Source organism: Echiichthys vipera (assembly GCF_963691815.1).
Source record: "Echiichthys vipera genome assembly, chromosome: 15".
NCBI classification, from domain to species: Eukaryota; Metazoa; Chordata; class Actinopteri; order Perciformes; family Trachinidae; genus Echiichthys; species Echiichthys vipera.
The window spans coordinates 16,954,294-16,973,062 of record NC_139840.1 but is presented as its reverse complement, the minus strand read 5'-3'; the positions used below and the strand labels follow the sequence as shown (position 1 = coordinate 16,973,062).

The 18,769-nt window shown below is 42.2% G+C and overlaps 1 protein-coding gene across 1 annotated transcript in view; it reads right to left on the bottom strand.

Annotated features, from left to right (window-relative positions):
- Positions 1-1,654: 1,654 nt before the first annotated feature.
- camsap2b (calmodulin regulated spectrin-associated protein family, member 2b) overlaps positions 1,655-18,769 on the bottom strand; it is a 35,467-nt gene continuing 18,352 nt past the window's right edge. Inside the window, exons 5-21 of the mRNA XM_083927936.1 lie at positions 15,946-16,087; positions 14,666-14,805; positions 12,580-12,670; positions 12,311-12,415; positions 11,756-11,825; positions 11,352-11,633; positions 10,140-10,878; positions 9,893-10,039; positions 9,584-9,815; positions 8,433-8,622; positions 7,628-8,345; positions 6,079-6,215; positions 5,729-5,943; positions 5,540-5,639; positions 3,919-4,034; positions 3,699-3,817; positions 1,655-3,614 (exon numbers count right to left, since the gene is read on the bottom strand). Of these exons, the coding sequence (XP_083784062.1) occupies positions 3,315-3,614; positions 3,699-3,817; positions 3,919-4,034; positions 5,540-5,639; positions 5,729-5,943; positions 6,079-6,215; positions 7,628-8,345; positions 8,433-8,622; positions 9,584-9,815; positions 9,893-10,039; positions 10,140-10,878; positions 11,352-11,633; positions 11,756-11,825; positions 12,311-12,415; positions 12,580-12,670; positions 14,666-14,805; positions 15,946-16,087 (3,843 nt within the window). The 3' untranslated portion in view covers positions 1,655-3,314. The remainder of the gene's footprint in view (positions 3,615-3,698; positions 3,818-3,918; positions 4,035-5,539; positions 5,640-5,728; positions 5,944-6,078; positions 6,216-7,627; positions 8,346-8,432; positions 8,623-9,583; positions 9,816-9,892; positions 10,040-10,139; positions 10,879-11,351; positions 11,634-11,755; positions 11,826-12,310; positions 12,416-12,579; positions 12,671-14,665; positions 14,806-15,945; positions 16,088-18,769) is intronic.

Sequence of the window (18,769 nt, the reverse complement as noted above, 5' to 3'; positions counted from 1 at the left end):
CGCCCGCCTGCTGTCTGCAGGAGCACCGCCTCCATCCATCTCTCCATCTCCAGAGAAGTAAATCAAATGAATGCATATTGTGAAGGAAGATAGAAAATTAAACATGTCGAGCATCAAAACGGTTCGTATAAATGCTGTCATGAAACAGTGGCGTGCACAGAAAGTGAAATAGGGGGCCTTTTTCATTTTACAGTATGTGCAAAAGAGTACTTTCAGTTGGTTTTACTTTCCTCACTCATGGCCTTTTGTTCAGTGGTGGGGGGCATTTTAAAGGCACTTGAGTATTTGCATTTTCTTTTGCTCTATACCGTATCCACTATATTTTGGAAGCCAATATAGCACTTATTTTTCACTCCATAACATTTATTATCGTTGTGTACACCTTACTTTGCAGAGTCAGATTATTAATACAAGATAGAAATGAACAAAAAAAGATGTATTTGGAAGTAGCCCCATCTTTAACAGCTGCAACATGAGTGATACTTAAATGCATTACTAAATATATTCCATGGATATTATTTTGATATGAGCCATTCTGCACGAGTACTTTTACTTTTGGTACTTTAATGTATATTTTGATTCCAGTATTTTGACTTCACCAAGATTTTGAATGCAGTATTTTAACACTGTCTTCCCAAAGATGGCGTAAATGTGTGTCAGCTGTTAGTGCTCTGTATGCCTGCAGTGTCCTGTCCTCATTAGCACTGACCCTCTGAGGCTCCTGAGACAGGGCAAACCTTGAACCCCCTGACTGCCCCTGTTAGTGTTTGTGCACTACGCTGGTCTAATTCTTCATGAAATCCACAGTCCATTCAAAAGGAAATATCACATATAACATTTATATATGTATAAATACTGTATGCATTTATAATGATCTTTCTGAGGATATCACATGTGTCCATAGGCAGCTATTATAGGTTTAGAATTTGAAAAATAGCAAACAGCAGAACAATTAGAGCCCAATACTGGTATTTGATCAGAATTGATGGGAATATATCAGCTAATATCCATTTCTTTTGAAAATAAATAAACATTTCGATAAGGATTCCTTTAATTCATGTATTAGATAATTGTCACCAAGATATTTGAGTGGATTGCCAAATAACCCTGAGGAATAAACACTTGACACACTTTACTAAACAAATTACCTCTTTGGCATTTCTGTCTGCAATTTCCTGTTAATAATCAGCCAACATAGATACCAATATATCTGCAATAAGCTGATATTGGCTGATATATGGACCCAGCTGATTTATTTATCGATAAGAACAAGATAAGGATATGATTGAGAAAGTGCAGACTTTTCTGAATAACTCTTATGTTTTATTTCACAGCCAAAAGTCTCTAGTATTAAGTGTCTGCCTCAGTAGTCTGAACAAAAATACACAGCTACACTACTAGAGATAATAACTATGATGATGAGAGGTGAAGGCAACGGTCTGAGTCCCTCTGATGGTCTGTGTTTGTGCAGACTACATTGCACAGTAATGATGATGGTGATGAAGGCAGGTATTGCATAGGTAGGCTATATGATACTTCTGTTATTTACTTTGCTCTTGTAGTGGTGGAGTGATATTATTTCCATTTAAATAATGCTGTTATTAGACTTAAATCAGTCAAGACAGGGAGGTCAAATGAGACACCATGAATACTGTTGATAGCTGGCATTTTAATAAAGCTCAAAGTAATAAAAAAACAAAAAATTGAACATGAACATTTGAGCATATTTAGTTAACTGAAAAGAAAATGAACTCAGAGTTGGGAAAAATATTATGATTGCATCAGTATACTTAATGGATTTCATACAATACCACAAAATAAAGCCATCATTAAGACTTTATATACCTTGCTTTTGCTTTCAACACATTTCCTTCAAACAACCGTACGGCTTCATTAGTAAGCACCTCCAACAGGTCAATGTCATTACAAAAAATACTTCTATATGTCAAAATATATCTGTACAGTGTCAACACATACTGAAGAAACATGATAAAAAAATGTATCAGCAATGTTAAAGTAACAAGCACGACAGAAGCGGAAACAGTGGACAGGGTCTTGAAGTGCTTACATAGGTGAATTCATTTATTTACAACTGTGGACTACTTTGAGGGTGATCAAGATCTAATAGTTAAGACACATTAAAGTGGCATTTTGAGTATTTGTTAGTTCCACCTGCAACATGGTCAAGGTTGTTATTAAAATGACTCTTAAATTGCACAGACTGATGACACAGGGTGGGATTTCCGTCTATTATACTACTGATGATCGTCTTACCGGTGATGTTGTTGCGTGATCACACTTTTTGCATTTGTAGAACAATTAAAGGCCCCAAACAACAACATACTGAAACACACACGTGATAAATTATAAAAGCTACTCAAAAGCTACCACAAGCGGACTTGTTCATTTTGAATGGATCTGCCATCATATACAAACTAATTTAACTTATATACCTACAGTATATTATCTTTCTCTGAATAAAATCTGAGAATATCTTCAAAGCATTATCAAAATGAAATAAATTAAGTCGATTGCAGGTGCTTTCCAGAATCGTTTGATGATATGCCATTCGCTCAAAACACTCATCATATCACACTTGGCTTGGAAAGTAATTGCCATCCAACTGAGGTATTTTCCTCACTTGTCTTGGCACTTCACTGTACACACACAAATCTGAACTGTTAATATGTTTTCAGTCACATGTACAAAAAAGAAACTAAAAAAACTTGCCTGTATAGCAGCAAAACGCTCATCAAAAATGCTGCCTCTACCTGATCACAGATCAGAAAAAGGCCACCCTTTTAACAACCTGGGCTTGGGTAGGGTGGGGTGGGGGTGGGAGGGGGGTGTAATCTGATCCCAGACCCATGAGTACACACAACCTCACCTGTTATCACAACACACTTTTTCAACAGGCGCTGACAAAATGACACCAACACTCACAGCGCATCCATATGACACAAAACAAGCATAAGGCCACACATGATCAACTTATAGAAACCAAACTGCCTCTTTCTGAGGCGTGACATTCAGTGCTTCAGTGGTTCAACTAGGTAAGGCAACGGTCCGCCTATTTGTTTCTTCTCTTTTTTTTGGCACATGAGAACATTGATACACATGCTGTAAGTACAAACTTGTGCCCCATTTAAGTGGTCCAGAGTGTAACAGTCAACTCTGTCACAATAACGTCTCTGAGGTGTGTTCTACATTCCAGTTGTGATTTATTACAGTGGGACCGTGTGTCCTTCTAATGAAAAAATAAAATCCACAAATTCCAGAGAATCATGTCCAAAAATCCTCCCCGGCATCTGGCGCTACTTAGTGTGCAGTTTTTTGGGCGTCCCCTGCTTCTTGGTTTGCCACAGATGGCTGGCGATGGTGATGGCGTCCACACTGGCGGACATGGTTTTGGCTGGGATCTGGCTGAACTGCTTCCTGTCCGAGTTGTACTTGTACAGGCCCTCGATCATCTTGGTCGTGATGCTCCTCGGCCCGATGCCCGCCAGTTTGGTAATCTCCTCTGTCTCGGGGCAGTAGGCGTACACAGACCTGAACTGGCATCCGCCGTCACGGAACAGCACCAGGAAGTTATTGGCTTCCGATTTCTCCATTTCCTGCAAAAAACACAGAGAAAAGTCATTGTATAGTGCAGATCATTAGTGCAGAAAGACACAGAAACATATATGCAAAAAACATACATCAAGTATCTTGTTCTTCTGCCCTTCATTGACTTTGCCAGCAAGGCAGCAGTGAGCCAGGGCATTCTGGATGATGTGCTTGTTGGACTTGGCACTGGGCTCCTTGTACAGTTTGGGTCCTGTGGGAAGAAAGCACAAACAAGAGATTGCAAAAATGAAATGTCAAGTCATATATAGTAACTGTTTAAATGTTGACAAACACTACATATATGTCTCCTACCTGTGTACTCATTGTTGGAGGGAGTGGAGGAGGTGGTGGAGTCATTTTCCCAATCCTTTTCTCCGTTACGACTACCAGTCGAAGGACAAGAAGAGAAACCTTCTGCAGAGTCTGGCCTGGAGACGATCACATACAAACCAACAAATGACGCACGGACAGGACAAAACCCCACAACAAACACGTAAATGTTGAAACACATAAGCATGACATGCACACACACAGACACATTACACGCACATACAGAGAGATGTAGGAAAACAAGGTCAGACGCTGTGACACATTTCTCCAAACCCTGCCTGTTGTCTTGCATTACATCATACTGTACATACTCTTGATGAAAGATGTGCAGTGAGGACACAGAAAAGGCATGTTCAGCCAAGCAAAGCAAACTCTCAGTGCTGTCTTTATGGCTACTGTGAGGGATGAGCTTGAGTACTTGTGGAGGAAACAGCAAACACAGTGTTGAAGCGCAGAGCAAACAACAGCCTGAGAGCAATACTGCAAAAGGCAGAGAGAGGGTAAAGAGCAGGAGAACTGAGGCCGAAACATTTCAGCAGCGCAGGTCCCATGTAGCCTAATGCAGAAGCAAAAACTGCAAAAATGAAATATGTCAGATTATTTTACTGTTGACACATCTGTCTACTCTTATGGGAGTCTGTGTTGAAAGAATGAATGATACAGGTTAAAGTCACATGGTGCCATTTCTACAGGGAGACACATCCAGAACACTTCGTCTGTTGAAGGGTCACTTTTCGAAAGCATTACTAACCTTCCCTTTCTTTCTTTGGGAGAGCTTAGAAAGAACGGGATATGGGATACTTTATTGCCTCTGAAGGATGCATGCAAAATAGAAAGAGAAATGAGACAGGGATACAAGAGTATCAAGAGTTTAAGCCTCAACATGAAAACACCCCATGGAATTAAAATCACAGCAGAATTTATTCAAGTTAAATCTGAGGTGGGACTTGTGAAGTGTTAAAAGTTAAATTGTGCACATCACAATAGTGATTATATAACGATGATTGGTCAACTGCACAAACTAATTGTTGCATTTGAAGAGGTAAAAATGAAAGAAGTAATTCTGAAATACTTGTCATAGTTTACCTAACATTATAAACATACATAACTAGTGTGACATAATTGTTTGGAGCCTGAAGAAACAGGTCATAAAAAGACATAGTCAATTCATAGTACTATAAATTGTCAGCCATCTTTTATGAGTAACTCTAATTTGGCAGAAGATTAGTTATTTAGTTTATCGTTTGGGGTTTTTATACAGATCCAACGAGAGAATATGATTTCAATTATTAGATACGACCAACCCACCACAAGGTTTACAAAGCAGCACACTGTGCAGTATTTAAAGGATGCCTAATAACTTCTTTCATCGACATTGAGCCTCCTTGATACTTAGGTTTTTTAACATCTTACATTTCTTCACATTATATGTCCACCTGATTATGTGATTCCAATGTTTTTTTAAGCTAACAGGGTTGTTATTCACAAAGATGATGCTGGTAGAATATCTGTACGTGTTGTGCTTTTTACATCAACGATTTGTAAATCAAGTGCAAGGTAAGAGAGTCTAAAGTCCACACTACAGGCAGAGAACAGGCCTTACCTGTTGTTCTTCCTGTTATTTGGCTGATCTCTGTCGTTGTCAGCCAGATTGAGAGACGCCAAAGAGACACTTGATACTGAGAAGCCTCGAGGACGCACCCCTGCAACACAAGGATGGATGAAGCACGGATGAGTGGCTGTCACGCAGCGATAAGCATGGGTTTGTGCATGTGATTTGTCTACTGCTCACCTGTCACTCTCACGGGGGGCGTAGACGACTCCACGACGTCCCTGTGGATAGACTTGGGTCGTGGCTTCTTCTTGAGACTTCCAGATCGGGGCTTGATGACCTCATTCATGTCATCCATCAGCTTGAGCTGCTTCCTCCTCAAATATTCATTCTTGATGTAATCCCTCCTCGCCTTCTCCTCATCCTTCTTCAGCTGCTCCTCCTCGGCTTTCAACCTGGTGGAGGAGACCAAGATAAAGATTCACTGTCTGGCTGCAAGTGTAAAAGGCAAAATGGACGTGTGGACGGTATAAACCTGAGAACATTGTCAACACTGACAAACAGACAGAAAGTAAGACAGTCAGACAGACCGTGCAGCTTCCTTCTTCTGCTCCTGGTCCAGCTCCTGCTGTTGCTTCTTCTCCTGAGTCTCCTTCTCCCTCCTCAGCCTCTTCTCCAGCAGAGCTGCTTTCTTTGCTGCCATGTCCTCTTCCCCTTTCACATCATCCTTTTGTTTGATGGGTGGGGACAGGAAAAAAAAAACACAAATCAGATTATATGTAGAAATATTTACACAATTGACAAGATGGCAGACATGTTTATTCAGTTGATGAATTATTACGTTGTCTATTAAGTTATGACAAATAACTCCCTAGTGTGTAATTATTGGAATCATTGTGGTATTTGGTATTGACGTGCCAGTAATGTTATTACCCTTTGTCAACAAAATTCCGATACTGCTCTATAATCAAAGCTCTAATGGTTTAAAGTGAATCTGTGTTCTTGCTGTTTTTTTTGGCCTATATTACTCAGGTATTGTCTATGATGAGCTCATGGCTCAACAGGCACTCTGCTGCACATGTGAGCCCAGCTCACACAGTATGAGCTGTAAGGCTGTACAGGACAGAGTGTATTATTAATGAGAAGTTAACTAAGTGAGTATATCAGTTGGTATCGTGGTTTTAATGCAGTGGTACCAAAACTGGGGGAAGAGTCACCAGGGAGATAAAATGTGGAGTTAAACTTAAGTTGCATAGGCTACAGCCTTTTTTCACAGAAGATAAAGATCCAACACAGGTGCAACTAATAACATTATTAACTGCTGCAATTATTGTGGGTCAAGTGCCACCTGTTCCTTTCTGCTATGACGAGTCAAGCGTCTGCTGTGAATCTGACTCATTTCAAACAGTATAGAAACAAAGGGGCTCTGAGCAGGATTCGTGCTATCAGGTTAGCTAAGATGGACAGACTTTTGACAGGAAGAAAAGAAAAGCTGGCAAAACTCATCGAGCCAACATATCATAAGCATATCTTGGTCTTGAAGTGCAGCAGTGCCTTGTGTCTAGCTCACCGGATTTAGCCTTACGTCCATTGCCCTCTCAAGCACCAGATGTCAGGCCCCTTCTGCTATCTCTGCTATCTATTTTGCAAGGGAACCGTCGGCTTAGGGTCAACCAAAACAAGTGTGATTGATTTAAAGAAATAGAAAAAAGTCTCTTTTTCACAGATTATCCCAGATTAATAAACTGGTGTAGCCAGACCATACTTCACAGCACTGAGGAGACAGGCCTGGCAAGGTGAGACTGGGAAATACACTTATTTGCTTTTTGGTGGAAAGGTCTTAGCCGCCATTTCCATAAAAAAAGTCACTACAAGCAGTATGGAGGTAAAAAGAATAACAAAAACAGAAAGCAGACAATGTTATGTTATTTCAGATTATGGTTTGAGTTCAGGGCTAAGCTTTTGTCCAATTCAGCCCCCACTTACATGTATGTGTGTCTGTCCAGCTCAAGTACCGAATTAAATTCATGTTACAGATAATATTTAGAAACTATTACATGGATCATCCGAGACAGATGGAAAATGTCTATTGTGACTATAAAAAAGATCCTTTATGTATATTCTGTAGCTCCGGCTCACCTTGAAGAAGAATCCACAGCACATCTTTTGGTCTTCTGCATAAGTGTCTCCTCCTGCCTCTCCCTCTCCCGCCACCTCCTGACCGCGGGGTGATACTTCCGGAGGTTTCAGCCCACACAGAGGTACCTCCACCAGGTCTTTTCTGTCCTGGGCGTCTCCCTTGACCTGGCTGCCTGTGGGCCCTTGGATCTCAGACAAAGGTTGACACAAAACTTCTGATGACCTTGTTTGCTTGACTTTTGAATGAGTCTTTCTCTCCTCCTGTCTCTCATCTTCCTTATCTTTGGCTGCTTCTTTAGTAGAAGGCTGAGGAGTGCCAGCACTCTTCTTTACCACTGCCGTTTCTTTGTCCTTAGTGTTTTCTTTGTTGTCCTTTGCCTCTTGGTTCTTGTTTTCGAGATGCCCCTCATCGTTGCCCAGGTAAGCAAATGAGCAGATCTGGGATTGGCTGGAGGTGAAACGCCTCAGTCTGGGGAGGCTGTCCACTGAGGTGGGGGTGTTGAGCATTCGACTGAAGGGTGTGACCTTCAGATCATTTGGTCGTGGAGTCCGAGGTGTCCTGGCATGGAAGGAGGCTGGCCGCCGCTTAATACCAGCAGGGGAACGATTTGGAGCACGGGGAGAGCCGGAAGAAGAAAGGATGGGAGACAAAGACCCAACGGAGCCTCGGCCCGATCCCCGGCCTGTTACACTGCTGCTACGCAACTCACGGAGCTGCCTGAAGGGGGAGAGAAAACACAATGTGGTAAATGGTGTTAAGCTAATTTTTCAAGTAAAATAATTCCTATGTATCATTAAGTGATACCTGTGTGGAGACGGAGCAGGAGGAGGAATGACCCAGGCTTGTTGCTGCTGCTGCTGCTCTCTCATGGACATGATTGTCTCCTGCTGCTGTGCCAAACGCTGCATCTCTGTTTGAAGGAAGCCCAACGATGTGTTCAGCCTCTCAATGGAACGTGTGTATTCTGTAAGGTCGATTTCTCCTGGAGCCACACCTGTATCACCGCACATTACATGCACAGCCAGACAGTTACCAATCTAATCATCATTCAAGGCTTGTCTGTCCATTTCTCAGGAAAATTATCTATCAGGTTAAAATATCAAATATTAGCTGATTGCAGGCCCTGAAATGTGAGGATGGGAAAATTGGAAAATACAAAATGCAAAAAGTCTGAGTCCTTTCTGCAGTTTGCTGCCTGTGATCCCCTCTCTCTTTCCTGTCTACATTAAGCTGTAAATAGCTCAACACGGGACTTGATGATAGCAAATATGTGATTCAAACATAAAATATAAAGCTTTAACTGCTAAAAAAATAATGTATTTAATCTTTATTTAACCAGGAAAACAAGATTAAAAATCTCTTTTTCAGGAGTGTCCTGGCCAAGACAGTCAGCAGAAACACAAACATTTAACAATTAAATAATGACGAGGAAGAAATAACCTCTTCTAACATATTAAACATACTTCAAAATTCAAAACATCTACAGCCAGATGTGACGGCTTCCAAGTCTTGAAATGAAACCAGCTCCCGAAGATTCAGGTGGTTTTATAACTGGTACAAATCAGAGGGAGCAGCAAAGGCCCTTTTTTCCCAGTTCAGTAAGGACTTTAGGGACAGTAAGAGGGAATACGTCCTGGGAGTAAAGACAATAACCATTACTTTTTTGAAGGATGTAGGTCCGTAGGTAAGATGGAAAGCAGTCCAAGAACAGCCTTAAAAATAAGAATATGCCAATGGTTGAACCTAAGGACGGACAAGGCAGACCATCCAACCTAAGCATATTCTGGCTATGAATAGTCAAAAACTGTGAAAAGGACTTAAAACAAAGCGGTGTGCTTGTGACCTTCTCTGTGCATTTTGGCAGTTCCTCAATCAAATGTAAGTACACTCACACAGTAACTTTAGTCATTTTTTGAAAAGCAAACTTTAGTTGTGTCCCTAATGTGGTTACCCACCTCCACCATCCTCACAGGGGGATTTAGGAGCTGCTCCGTCTGGCTTGCATCTCTCTGCTCGCTCCATGCTGCCCTGGCTGCTTTCCTTTGAGGCTGTGAGCGGCTCTGGAGAAGGTGTTTCTGTCGCCCCTGAGCTGGGGCTGACGGGGGCGGTGATTCCTTTTCTTCTCACTACATTCAGAAAGGCCGTTCTGCCCATCCTCTGGCGATGGCGGGTGAAAGCTGCTTCCACCTGAAGAGAGCGATATGGTGTGAGTATTTATATTCAAAGATACTGCTGGCTGTCATTCTTTGTCTGTGTCTGTTTACCTTCTTCTTCTGGGCTTCGATAGCTCTGCGTTTCTCCTCCAGCTTCATCCTCAGCTGAATCATCTCTGTGGCTATGAGGTGGGAGGGGTCTCTGGGGGAAGGCGTTACTGGAGAGGGAGATGTGATTGGCAAAGGAGGTGTTGACATCTAGAAAAAAATGTGAAGATCAGTGACATTAATTCTATGCCAACTAACCCACTCCTAATTGTATTTCTGCCTCTAAGGTAGGGCACAATAGGCCACAAACCTGAGAAGAAATGCTTCTTGGCAGGTGTGTATATGGCACATTGAGATCTGAACTCTCTGGTGTGGTTCCTCCACTACTCCTTCCCTCCAGCTTCCTGAACTTCTGCTCTGCAAAGCTCGTCATCCGGACCATTCCGCCTCCTGAGCCTCCAGAGGACGAAACGGGGCTGACTGTATGAGATCTGGGGATTGTGGGTGCTGAGCTGGGACAGGGGCTGTTCCTGTCACCTCCATCACCCCTCACACCCTCCGGGTCAGCATCTCCGTCACCTTTCCGTCCTCCTTCCCTGCTTCTCTCCCTCTCTGGCTGGTCAGGCAGAGGGCACGACCGGCCAACGGCCTCACAGTCTGGATCTATATCCGAATAGTCTCTAAGAGAGGAGGAGTCCTCATCCAAGCTCTGGATGTCCTCTGTCCTCACATGGATGCCCGTGTCAACTTCATCAGTGGACACAGAGTTAGGGTCGTGGTCGTTCAGGCGAACCTTAGCTGAGCCCGGGTCATCTCCTTGACCTTGGGCCCCTGGAGGGTCTAAAGGGTCTGAAGGCTCCGCACCATGGAGAAAGAAGCCATTGTCACCTTCCCCCACGCCCAGGCTAGCATGGGGCCTTTCAGTGTCGTGAATAATCTTCAGGGCCTCCTCAATGCTCGGAGGAGTTGATGGGCTGATGTGGCCACTGTGGTTGCCTTGGTGATTGTTGGGGCTGTGTTCGCTGTCTGGAAGGACTCCATTGGAATACCTACGGACAGGTTTGGGTAAATTTACTGAAGGTTGTTTAAAGTAGCAGTCAGCTTAGTGGGATGTTTACTATTTCTCCTGCTTACCCAGAATCAGATAAACTATTGGATGTACTTCTTACTATACTTCTGTATCTTCATGCTGTTTAAATGTAAAGTTTGACTGTAGGATTAGCACTTGTTTAGCAGGGCCCTTAAGTAACATATGAACTTAGCTTAAATCAAACTTATTGTGGGGTCTCAGCTAATTTTTTTGCTATTACTATGCAAAATAAACTTTTTTCCCACATGGGTATAAAAAACAATCATTATGTCACTAAATAAATAAGCACACAACTTTGCTTAGACTACCCTATAACTCCATAAAAGTGTATTATAGAAAAGCCATCCATTCATTAATTTCATGTAATAAAAAGTAGATACATTCCCTCCATTAACAAAACTATCCCTCAAAATATGGCACCCTGTGTTGTACCTGCTTTGGTTCTTGATTGAGAATGTGTTGCTGCGCCCCAGGGATTTGTGGGTGGTGAACTCATCATCCTCCTCAGGTATGTGTCTGCTCTGGCCATTTACATCGACAGGCATTAGGGAGAGGTGGCGCTTCATGCCCCCTCGAGATGCATAGTGAACTTTGAACCCAAGCCCGTCACTGCTGGCGGAGCGTGTCATACCGTGAAGGGAGGGAGCTTCACAGGGCGGCACACTCGGGTCTCCATCCAGAGGAATCTCAAATGAGATCCCCCGAGAGGAGGAGCTTTGGGAGGAAGGAAATGTATTGTTAGTTTAACAGGGAAACAACAGACCACTGCACATAAACTCATAGGCCAGTGAATTTTATCTGCTTTAGTAGAGCAACTGTGGAGCGTAGGTACTAACCGTTTTTCTTTGGGCCACGTCCCAACACAGCCATCCACATAGGACATGGAGGTAGACCTCTTCATTATACCTGTTACAGACACAGAGTGGATTCTTACTAGACATATTAGATACATTATTTCACCATACAAACAAGAACAATAGCTGCAGTGGTGAGCTTTTGTTTCAGGAAGACAAACGATACGCAGTTAAAGTGAGAGTACTGGTTGTATTTTGCCTTAATAAATCATACTGTATAATTAATAGCTTATTTTTCAACTGTAGGGCTCAAATGTAGTATAAAAGCTACTGCATGCATGCAAATCAGCCACTAGAGGGCCTCTGGTTTCAAAACAAATCCACATATTCTTCCACTGTTTTGCATTCATGTCCTATGTAACTGCTAATAGGACTGATTTCTTAAAAAGACAAGCCAGTATTTATGAGCAAATTCAAGAAAGTAGAGGAAAGACTGTGTTGAATAGAATAGTGACACCAAGGCTCCTGTTGTGAGGAACATGAACCAACATTGTGACATTTCTGCCCACATCTCCAATTTGAAAAGACATATTTTACCCTGTGCAGGGAGGTTCTCTGGGCTGTCAGGTCTGTCTGCATAGCTCTGTTTAATTGGACTGGACACAGGAGCCATATTTCTACAAGACGATACAGGCTCACAGGCTGCAGAGGGAAACATACAGTATGACAGATTCTCAACTCAATTTGTCTGCCCCCTTCAAGTAACTATTAGAGCAGAATCAGTTAGCGTGCATAACATGGTAAAACTGTTCTTCGTCATCAGTACTTAACAATAGCATGCTGATTATCGTGAACTTGTACCGTACCGTTTGGGTCGAAGACTCTGGGCTGTACAAATGAGGGCTTAACAACTTCAAACCACCAGAAAAGCTCAGCCATAAACACCAGGTAGTTACTCTGCAAGACAACACACACACACACCTTTGTGGTTAATTTTGCAGCCATACATGTAGCTATTAATGTCAGTAACACAACATTTGTCTCTCTCTTTTTTTTTAAAGATGAATTTTTTTGTCCATTTTCAAGCCTTTTATTATATCGGACAGATAGGAAATGGGGAAGAGAGAGAGAGTCAAACCCGCGGCTGCTGCCTCGAGGACCTTCAGCCTCTTTACATGGGGCGACTGCTCTAACCACTGTTCCACCGGCCGCCCCGACATTTGTCTCTTTGCAGTCACAGCTCCTTCTCCCTGGTTCTCAGTGAAGATGTTGAATGAGCTACAATTGCAATACCATACAGCATTTTGACAGATCAATGAGGTCATGGCCTGCAAGCTGTTGCTTGGTAACAGGCTCAGGTGTTAGTGTGTGTGTGTGTTTGTGTGTGTGTGTGTGTGTGTGTGTGTGTGTGTGTGTGTGTGTGTGTGTGTGTGTGTGTGTGTGTGTGTGTGTGTGTGTGTGTGTGTGTGTGTGTGTGTGTGTGTGTGTGTGTGTGTGTGTGTGTGTGTGTGTGTGTGTGTGTGTGTGTGTGTGTAAATGTGTAAATGTGTAGTTGAATGCTAGTACATGTTTCATTGTCTGAGTGGTTTAATGTCAAAACCATAATGCTAATTAAAACCGTCCAAAAACACCATCTGGAGTTTAGTTTAAATATGTCACATGTGCACACGCACAGATGGATGCTCAAAGCAGCATGTGCGTAACCCAAATCAATGATAAATGCATTCATGTTATAAACAAAAAGACTCTGGGGGCCCATACAGTTGCTTTCGTCTATAGGAACACACACACTTTATTTACTTTGTAGCAGGGTTAAAAAGACTGACTTTTAGATACTGCTAATGGTATAAACATTTATTTGTGTTATATATTCACACACTCACACACACACACACGCACGCACGCACGCACGCACGCACGCACGCACGCACACACACACACACACACACACACACACACACACACACACACACACACACACACAATACACTCAGTGGGTAGTCTATGGTGAATGAACAATGTGTCAGTCATTTAACTGCTCTTCATGACCATTTTTCTCCCTCTCCTTTGCCTACTTGTACAACTATAACACTACACAGCCAATACACACTCACTATGACCATTATAGTGAATGAGAAAGGAAGGGAGAAATACAGAGCAAAGAAAAACGTCTGCTATGTTGTTTTAAAGAATGGAAAGTCCCAGTCAGTTCGCATCGTGACTTGAATCTGAAAGTTTCTACCCACGCTCCTTGCATACTATTTACGCACAATGGCTCTGCTGCTACTAATGTCTGGATGGAACAGAGATGCATTCAAAGTTGTATAGTAAGTATTTTATTAATCAGACACAAATGTGTGTGAAATGGGGAAGTCTCAGCCCGAGGACTGAGTGAATCAGCAGTTGTTCTTATCTCTAAAGTTTATATATTTTGTTGCCTGATAAAACAGAGGGGATGTGCAGGGGGAGAGGGAACAAGGGAGGCAGGCAGAGACGGGTCGGGACTGAGAATCTCCTCTGAGCAGAATCTGTCCTCTGTCTGAGAGAGAGAACGGAGGGTGTCATTGTGGGGGGAGTTTTTGGCTTGCAGCGCTGCCTGTACTAGAAAATCACCAACACTCACACACGCACAGGCTGTCATATTAATTGAATCTGGCAGCATTGCAATACTCAGTGTGACAAAATCATCTTTATGTCCCTGCTAATACGTCCACACACAATAACAGCCCCTGTGAGAACACAGCCGGCTCACACACGTTCACTATTAAACTTGTCCTTGCATGACTCATTTTTGCCTATTTGTAATTTCCCGCCCTAACTCTCCTTATTACTCAAAACATTCCATTTCTCTTTCTTAGTTGAACCCACATTATAAAAACAGCACTTTCCACATCCGCCACATACATTTCTTTTTTCTTTTTCTTTTTTTAAATATTTGTACAAACTCCTTACCTTTATGGATGCATGAGTGTAGAGCATGTCCTCCAGGCTGAAGTGACAGCAGTGGTTGAGGTTGTTCCTGCAGAACTCCTGCACTAGCTGGAGGTTGTACAAACTGTCCGCCAAAGACATGGTCTCCTTGAGGCAGATATCTGCTCCACCAGGGAGGGGTGAGACACATACAAACACACACAAGGGAGGGGTGATAGCAAGGGCCAGGCAGGAAGACAAGGCAAAGATAAGGCATAGTTTATGTTTAAAAAGAAAAAAAGTAGATGGGAACAAAATTACCCTACTTTTCCTACTTGTATTTGCACCATATGCAGAAGCTGGATGAATCATCACCATTTCTATCCCCTGACGTTACTGTAAGCCCATGTGTGTGTATAATGTCTGACAAAAGGGAACAGACCATGGGACAAACTACCAAACCATTACAGCAGCTGATTTCTGGGAACTTATGTCATTCTGTTCTTTACTGTAACTCTTTGTTATTCTTAGAGTAAATAAAGATGCCAGCAAGAAGACCTAAATGAACTCGCTTCCACATCTGGTCCACATGTGTACAGCATGAGCGCCCTGTGAACTATATTCACTCCCAAGAGCCTCAGAGCACAGACACAAGAGTTGTTTATCTTTGAAATAGCAGCCAGCTACTCCTCCAACGGTCCTCCGTCACATACCCCTCGTGACCAATCGCAGACCAACCTAGGGCATTTTTAGAAATGAGGACGTGGGCGAGCTGAGGGGAAACCAGTCTTTGTTTCTCTTTGTTTTACACTCCATGTATGTCCTGAATCCTCTCTGCCTCACTTTGTCTTTCCTGGGTCAATCTTTTAAACAATGCCCTCCATTTATATTATTATTTGTAACCACCAGAAAGTCAAAACAGGGTCCTTCATTTCTGGATCATATTGCCCTTTGAGATTAGGATTAGACTTTAGTCATTTCCAAACTATAAAACATTTCCTGCAAAAGGATACTGTGCTATCATTGTATATTTTCATTGGACTTACTTTCTTTTATATTCATAAGGCAAAAGCCCTCAGAAAATAAGGGCTTTGTTTGAAGCCCTCTGTTCCAATGTATGGTTTTAGAGCAGCGGGGGAGAGCAGAGTGTCCTTTGTGTTGTTTCAGTGGTGACTGAAAGTCATTGTGGTTAGCTCATTGTATGCCTTAATTCTAACTGTATGAATCTATGACTTTAGTCTAGTCTGGAAAAATCACAATAAAAGAGGGTGTGGCTCGTGAGATCAAGTAGTAGTGGTTACAGACTGAAGGGTTGTTCCCACCTTCTAGTCTGACAGCCTGCGGGCAGTAGAAGTGCAGCAGGGCTGTCATGGCACAGCCGTCTGTGTTGTCCTTCAGCAGGTTCTCCACCAGGGGGAGCGATGGTGCACTCCTCTGCTGGGCATGCTCCCTCCTGTAGCGAGCCTGAAACCATGGCAACGGCACAAAGGCATCATGTGTCATCGGCATGGATATGTAAAGTCGGCTCTCTGATTTTTGGTGCAAACATCTGCAGAAGCACTTTTATCCGCATGCACCAGTGCAAACTCAATCACACACACTCACACAAGGTGTTAATTTGAGGGGGACATAGGGTGGGCTTCAGACTAAACAAAAATAATGCAGATTAAATTAATCATGCAAATAATCAGACACCTGGAATATATTGTTATGATTAAATGGATAGAAATGATGCATGTAATAAATGAATTGTTTTCAGTATTATACATATATTCCACTGTGGTTCTGTAGCAGACAGCGCACTTGATTTAAAGTTGAATAATAATTTGTGTCAGCACATCGATCCATTTCTGTTCCTGTCTCTCTGGGCCTTTTAAAAACACTTCCACATATGTCTTCAAGGGATCAGTACTCCCTGTTTGCCCATAAACACACAAGAGTGGCGTCACATATGCATTTTACAAGAGATGCAATGGAAGCTTTAACCACAGCAGCTCTCACTGTCTGACATCTTCTTAGTCTGTTTGGCACTGTTTTCAATGCACAACACAGACAATAGACATGCCAGATCAAACAAGTGAATGAGTAGTATTAGTACTACTGGGACTGTGGCATTAGTTAATGATATGTTTAAATTGGAAAGTCTTACAAAAGATAAACTGACTAAGATCGTGCCACATGTACAGGACTGCTCTTCAGGTAGAGTTTCTGAGCCTGAGAGTGATGCAATCATATATAAAGATCTATGGATGCATGTTTAAAAAGTTGACTATATTATTCAATCAGATACCTAAGGTATGTGAAGACAGGTTACGGTAGGGTGGTGGGGTATTTGACCAATTCATGATGGGGCTCAGGGCCACATGCAATACCAAGAGAATTAGAGGGGACAATGTGAAGGGGTCTATCCTTGCAGATTATTAGAAAGAGTGGAAGCAGATGGTGGTGGGTGGTGAAGAGAGAAGTTCTTCAGAATGGATGGACTTACAGGTACTAATCTCCAGTACCATTTGCTAGGAGACTTGATGGAGGATGATGGTTGGACAACAACAGGAGAGAGTGGGAGACGCATTAGGCCAACAGCAACAAACGATATTACAGCTGAGACTGGGGGTCAAAACCACTTAACACAAGTAAGAACTCAAAGAGTGCATGCTAAACCTCTGCAAAGGCCGCATACTCATCTTAATTTAATTAATCTGTCAATAACTTCTTACATGTAACATTACACTGTAAAGAAATAACTGTGTCTCCCCTCCCAGGCTCTAAAAAGAAAATCTGCCACAAAAAGATGCTTTGATAACTTAAGTCTAAATTATAATCATCCAACGAGAAGACTTTTTTAGAAGTGAAGGACATTTTACTAAAGGTATAGAATGAAATCTTCATATGAGAAAAAAATTACACAGAGTACAAGCTGAGACTGATAGGAGTTTTGTAGTTATTTAGTCATAAACTCAGGTATACGACAATTAAAATGGTGCTGGTGGTGCTATAGAAAAAGTCAGAATTCCACACGAATCCATCCAATAAACATTGAGGTATTTTATCTTGCACTATTAAAAATGTAGATCTGCACTCGTTTCTTGGCCTCTGTCCAAGATGTTTTTGAGATATGTTGTAAACTAATAAACAGACAAAAAAATGGGAGGTAAAACTTAACTTTCTAAATGGAAATCAAATCTACAAGCTTGCATTCACACAGTACTATGCACACACAAAACGCTGAGCATCAGTCACAAGACAACGGTTGAAGATTTTTCACACCGTCCCAGAATAGACGAGATCTTGTGCTTATCCATTAGTGTGTGTGTGTGTGTGTGTGTGTGTGTGTGTGTGTGTGTGTGTGTGTGTGTGTGTGTGTGTGTGTGTGTGTGTGTGTGTGTGTGTGTGTGTGTGTCTTGAAGTATGTCCTACTCAGTGAATAGACTTCTGTTGAAGCTGATAACTCAGAGAGGGAGCTGTAAGATGGAGCGTGCAGTAGGAAATCAGCTGACTGACACTGAGTATACAGCGTTTTCCTCTCACTCTTTAAAAGTCCTCCTTCTTCCCCCGTTGTCATTTGTTGTCTTTGAAAAAGCCTCAGTGTGTCTATATGAGTCAGTGTGGGATGGGTCACATATACCCCATGTGTATTATCAGCTTACAGAGCATTCGCACTAAATGCAGTGATCCCTCTTACTATACGACACAAACACGAAACAATGAGTGAGAGATTGGCCAAGAAACTCTCTCAGCAGATAAAAGTTTGCGACATCCTGCGGCTCTTTGAAGGGAAAGAGAATTTAGATTCACTTGAGCAAACAGAGACACACTGACTATGCGACCATGTTACAACCTGTTGTATGTAAACAGATTTAGGATGTTTTCAGCTGTCCTAGTCGTGCGCCTCTATGGAAGGAAATTTCAGTCTGTCGGACAGATTTGTGCAGATATTCATTGTGCCCAGAGGATGAACCCTTCCTACTTTGGTGATTCCCTGACTGTCCCTCTTGAGCCCTGAATTATTGATATTGGCCTACATGAGAACTTCTTTTTACAGAAGCTGCCATGCAGAAAACGATACTTTAGGTGATTAAGACATTGTGTCATTATGTAGGTTTTTTTTAATGGTCAGCAATTGATGGACACTTAACATGATTATTA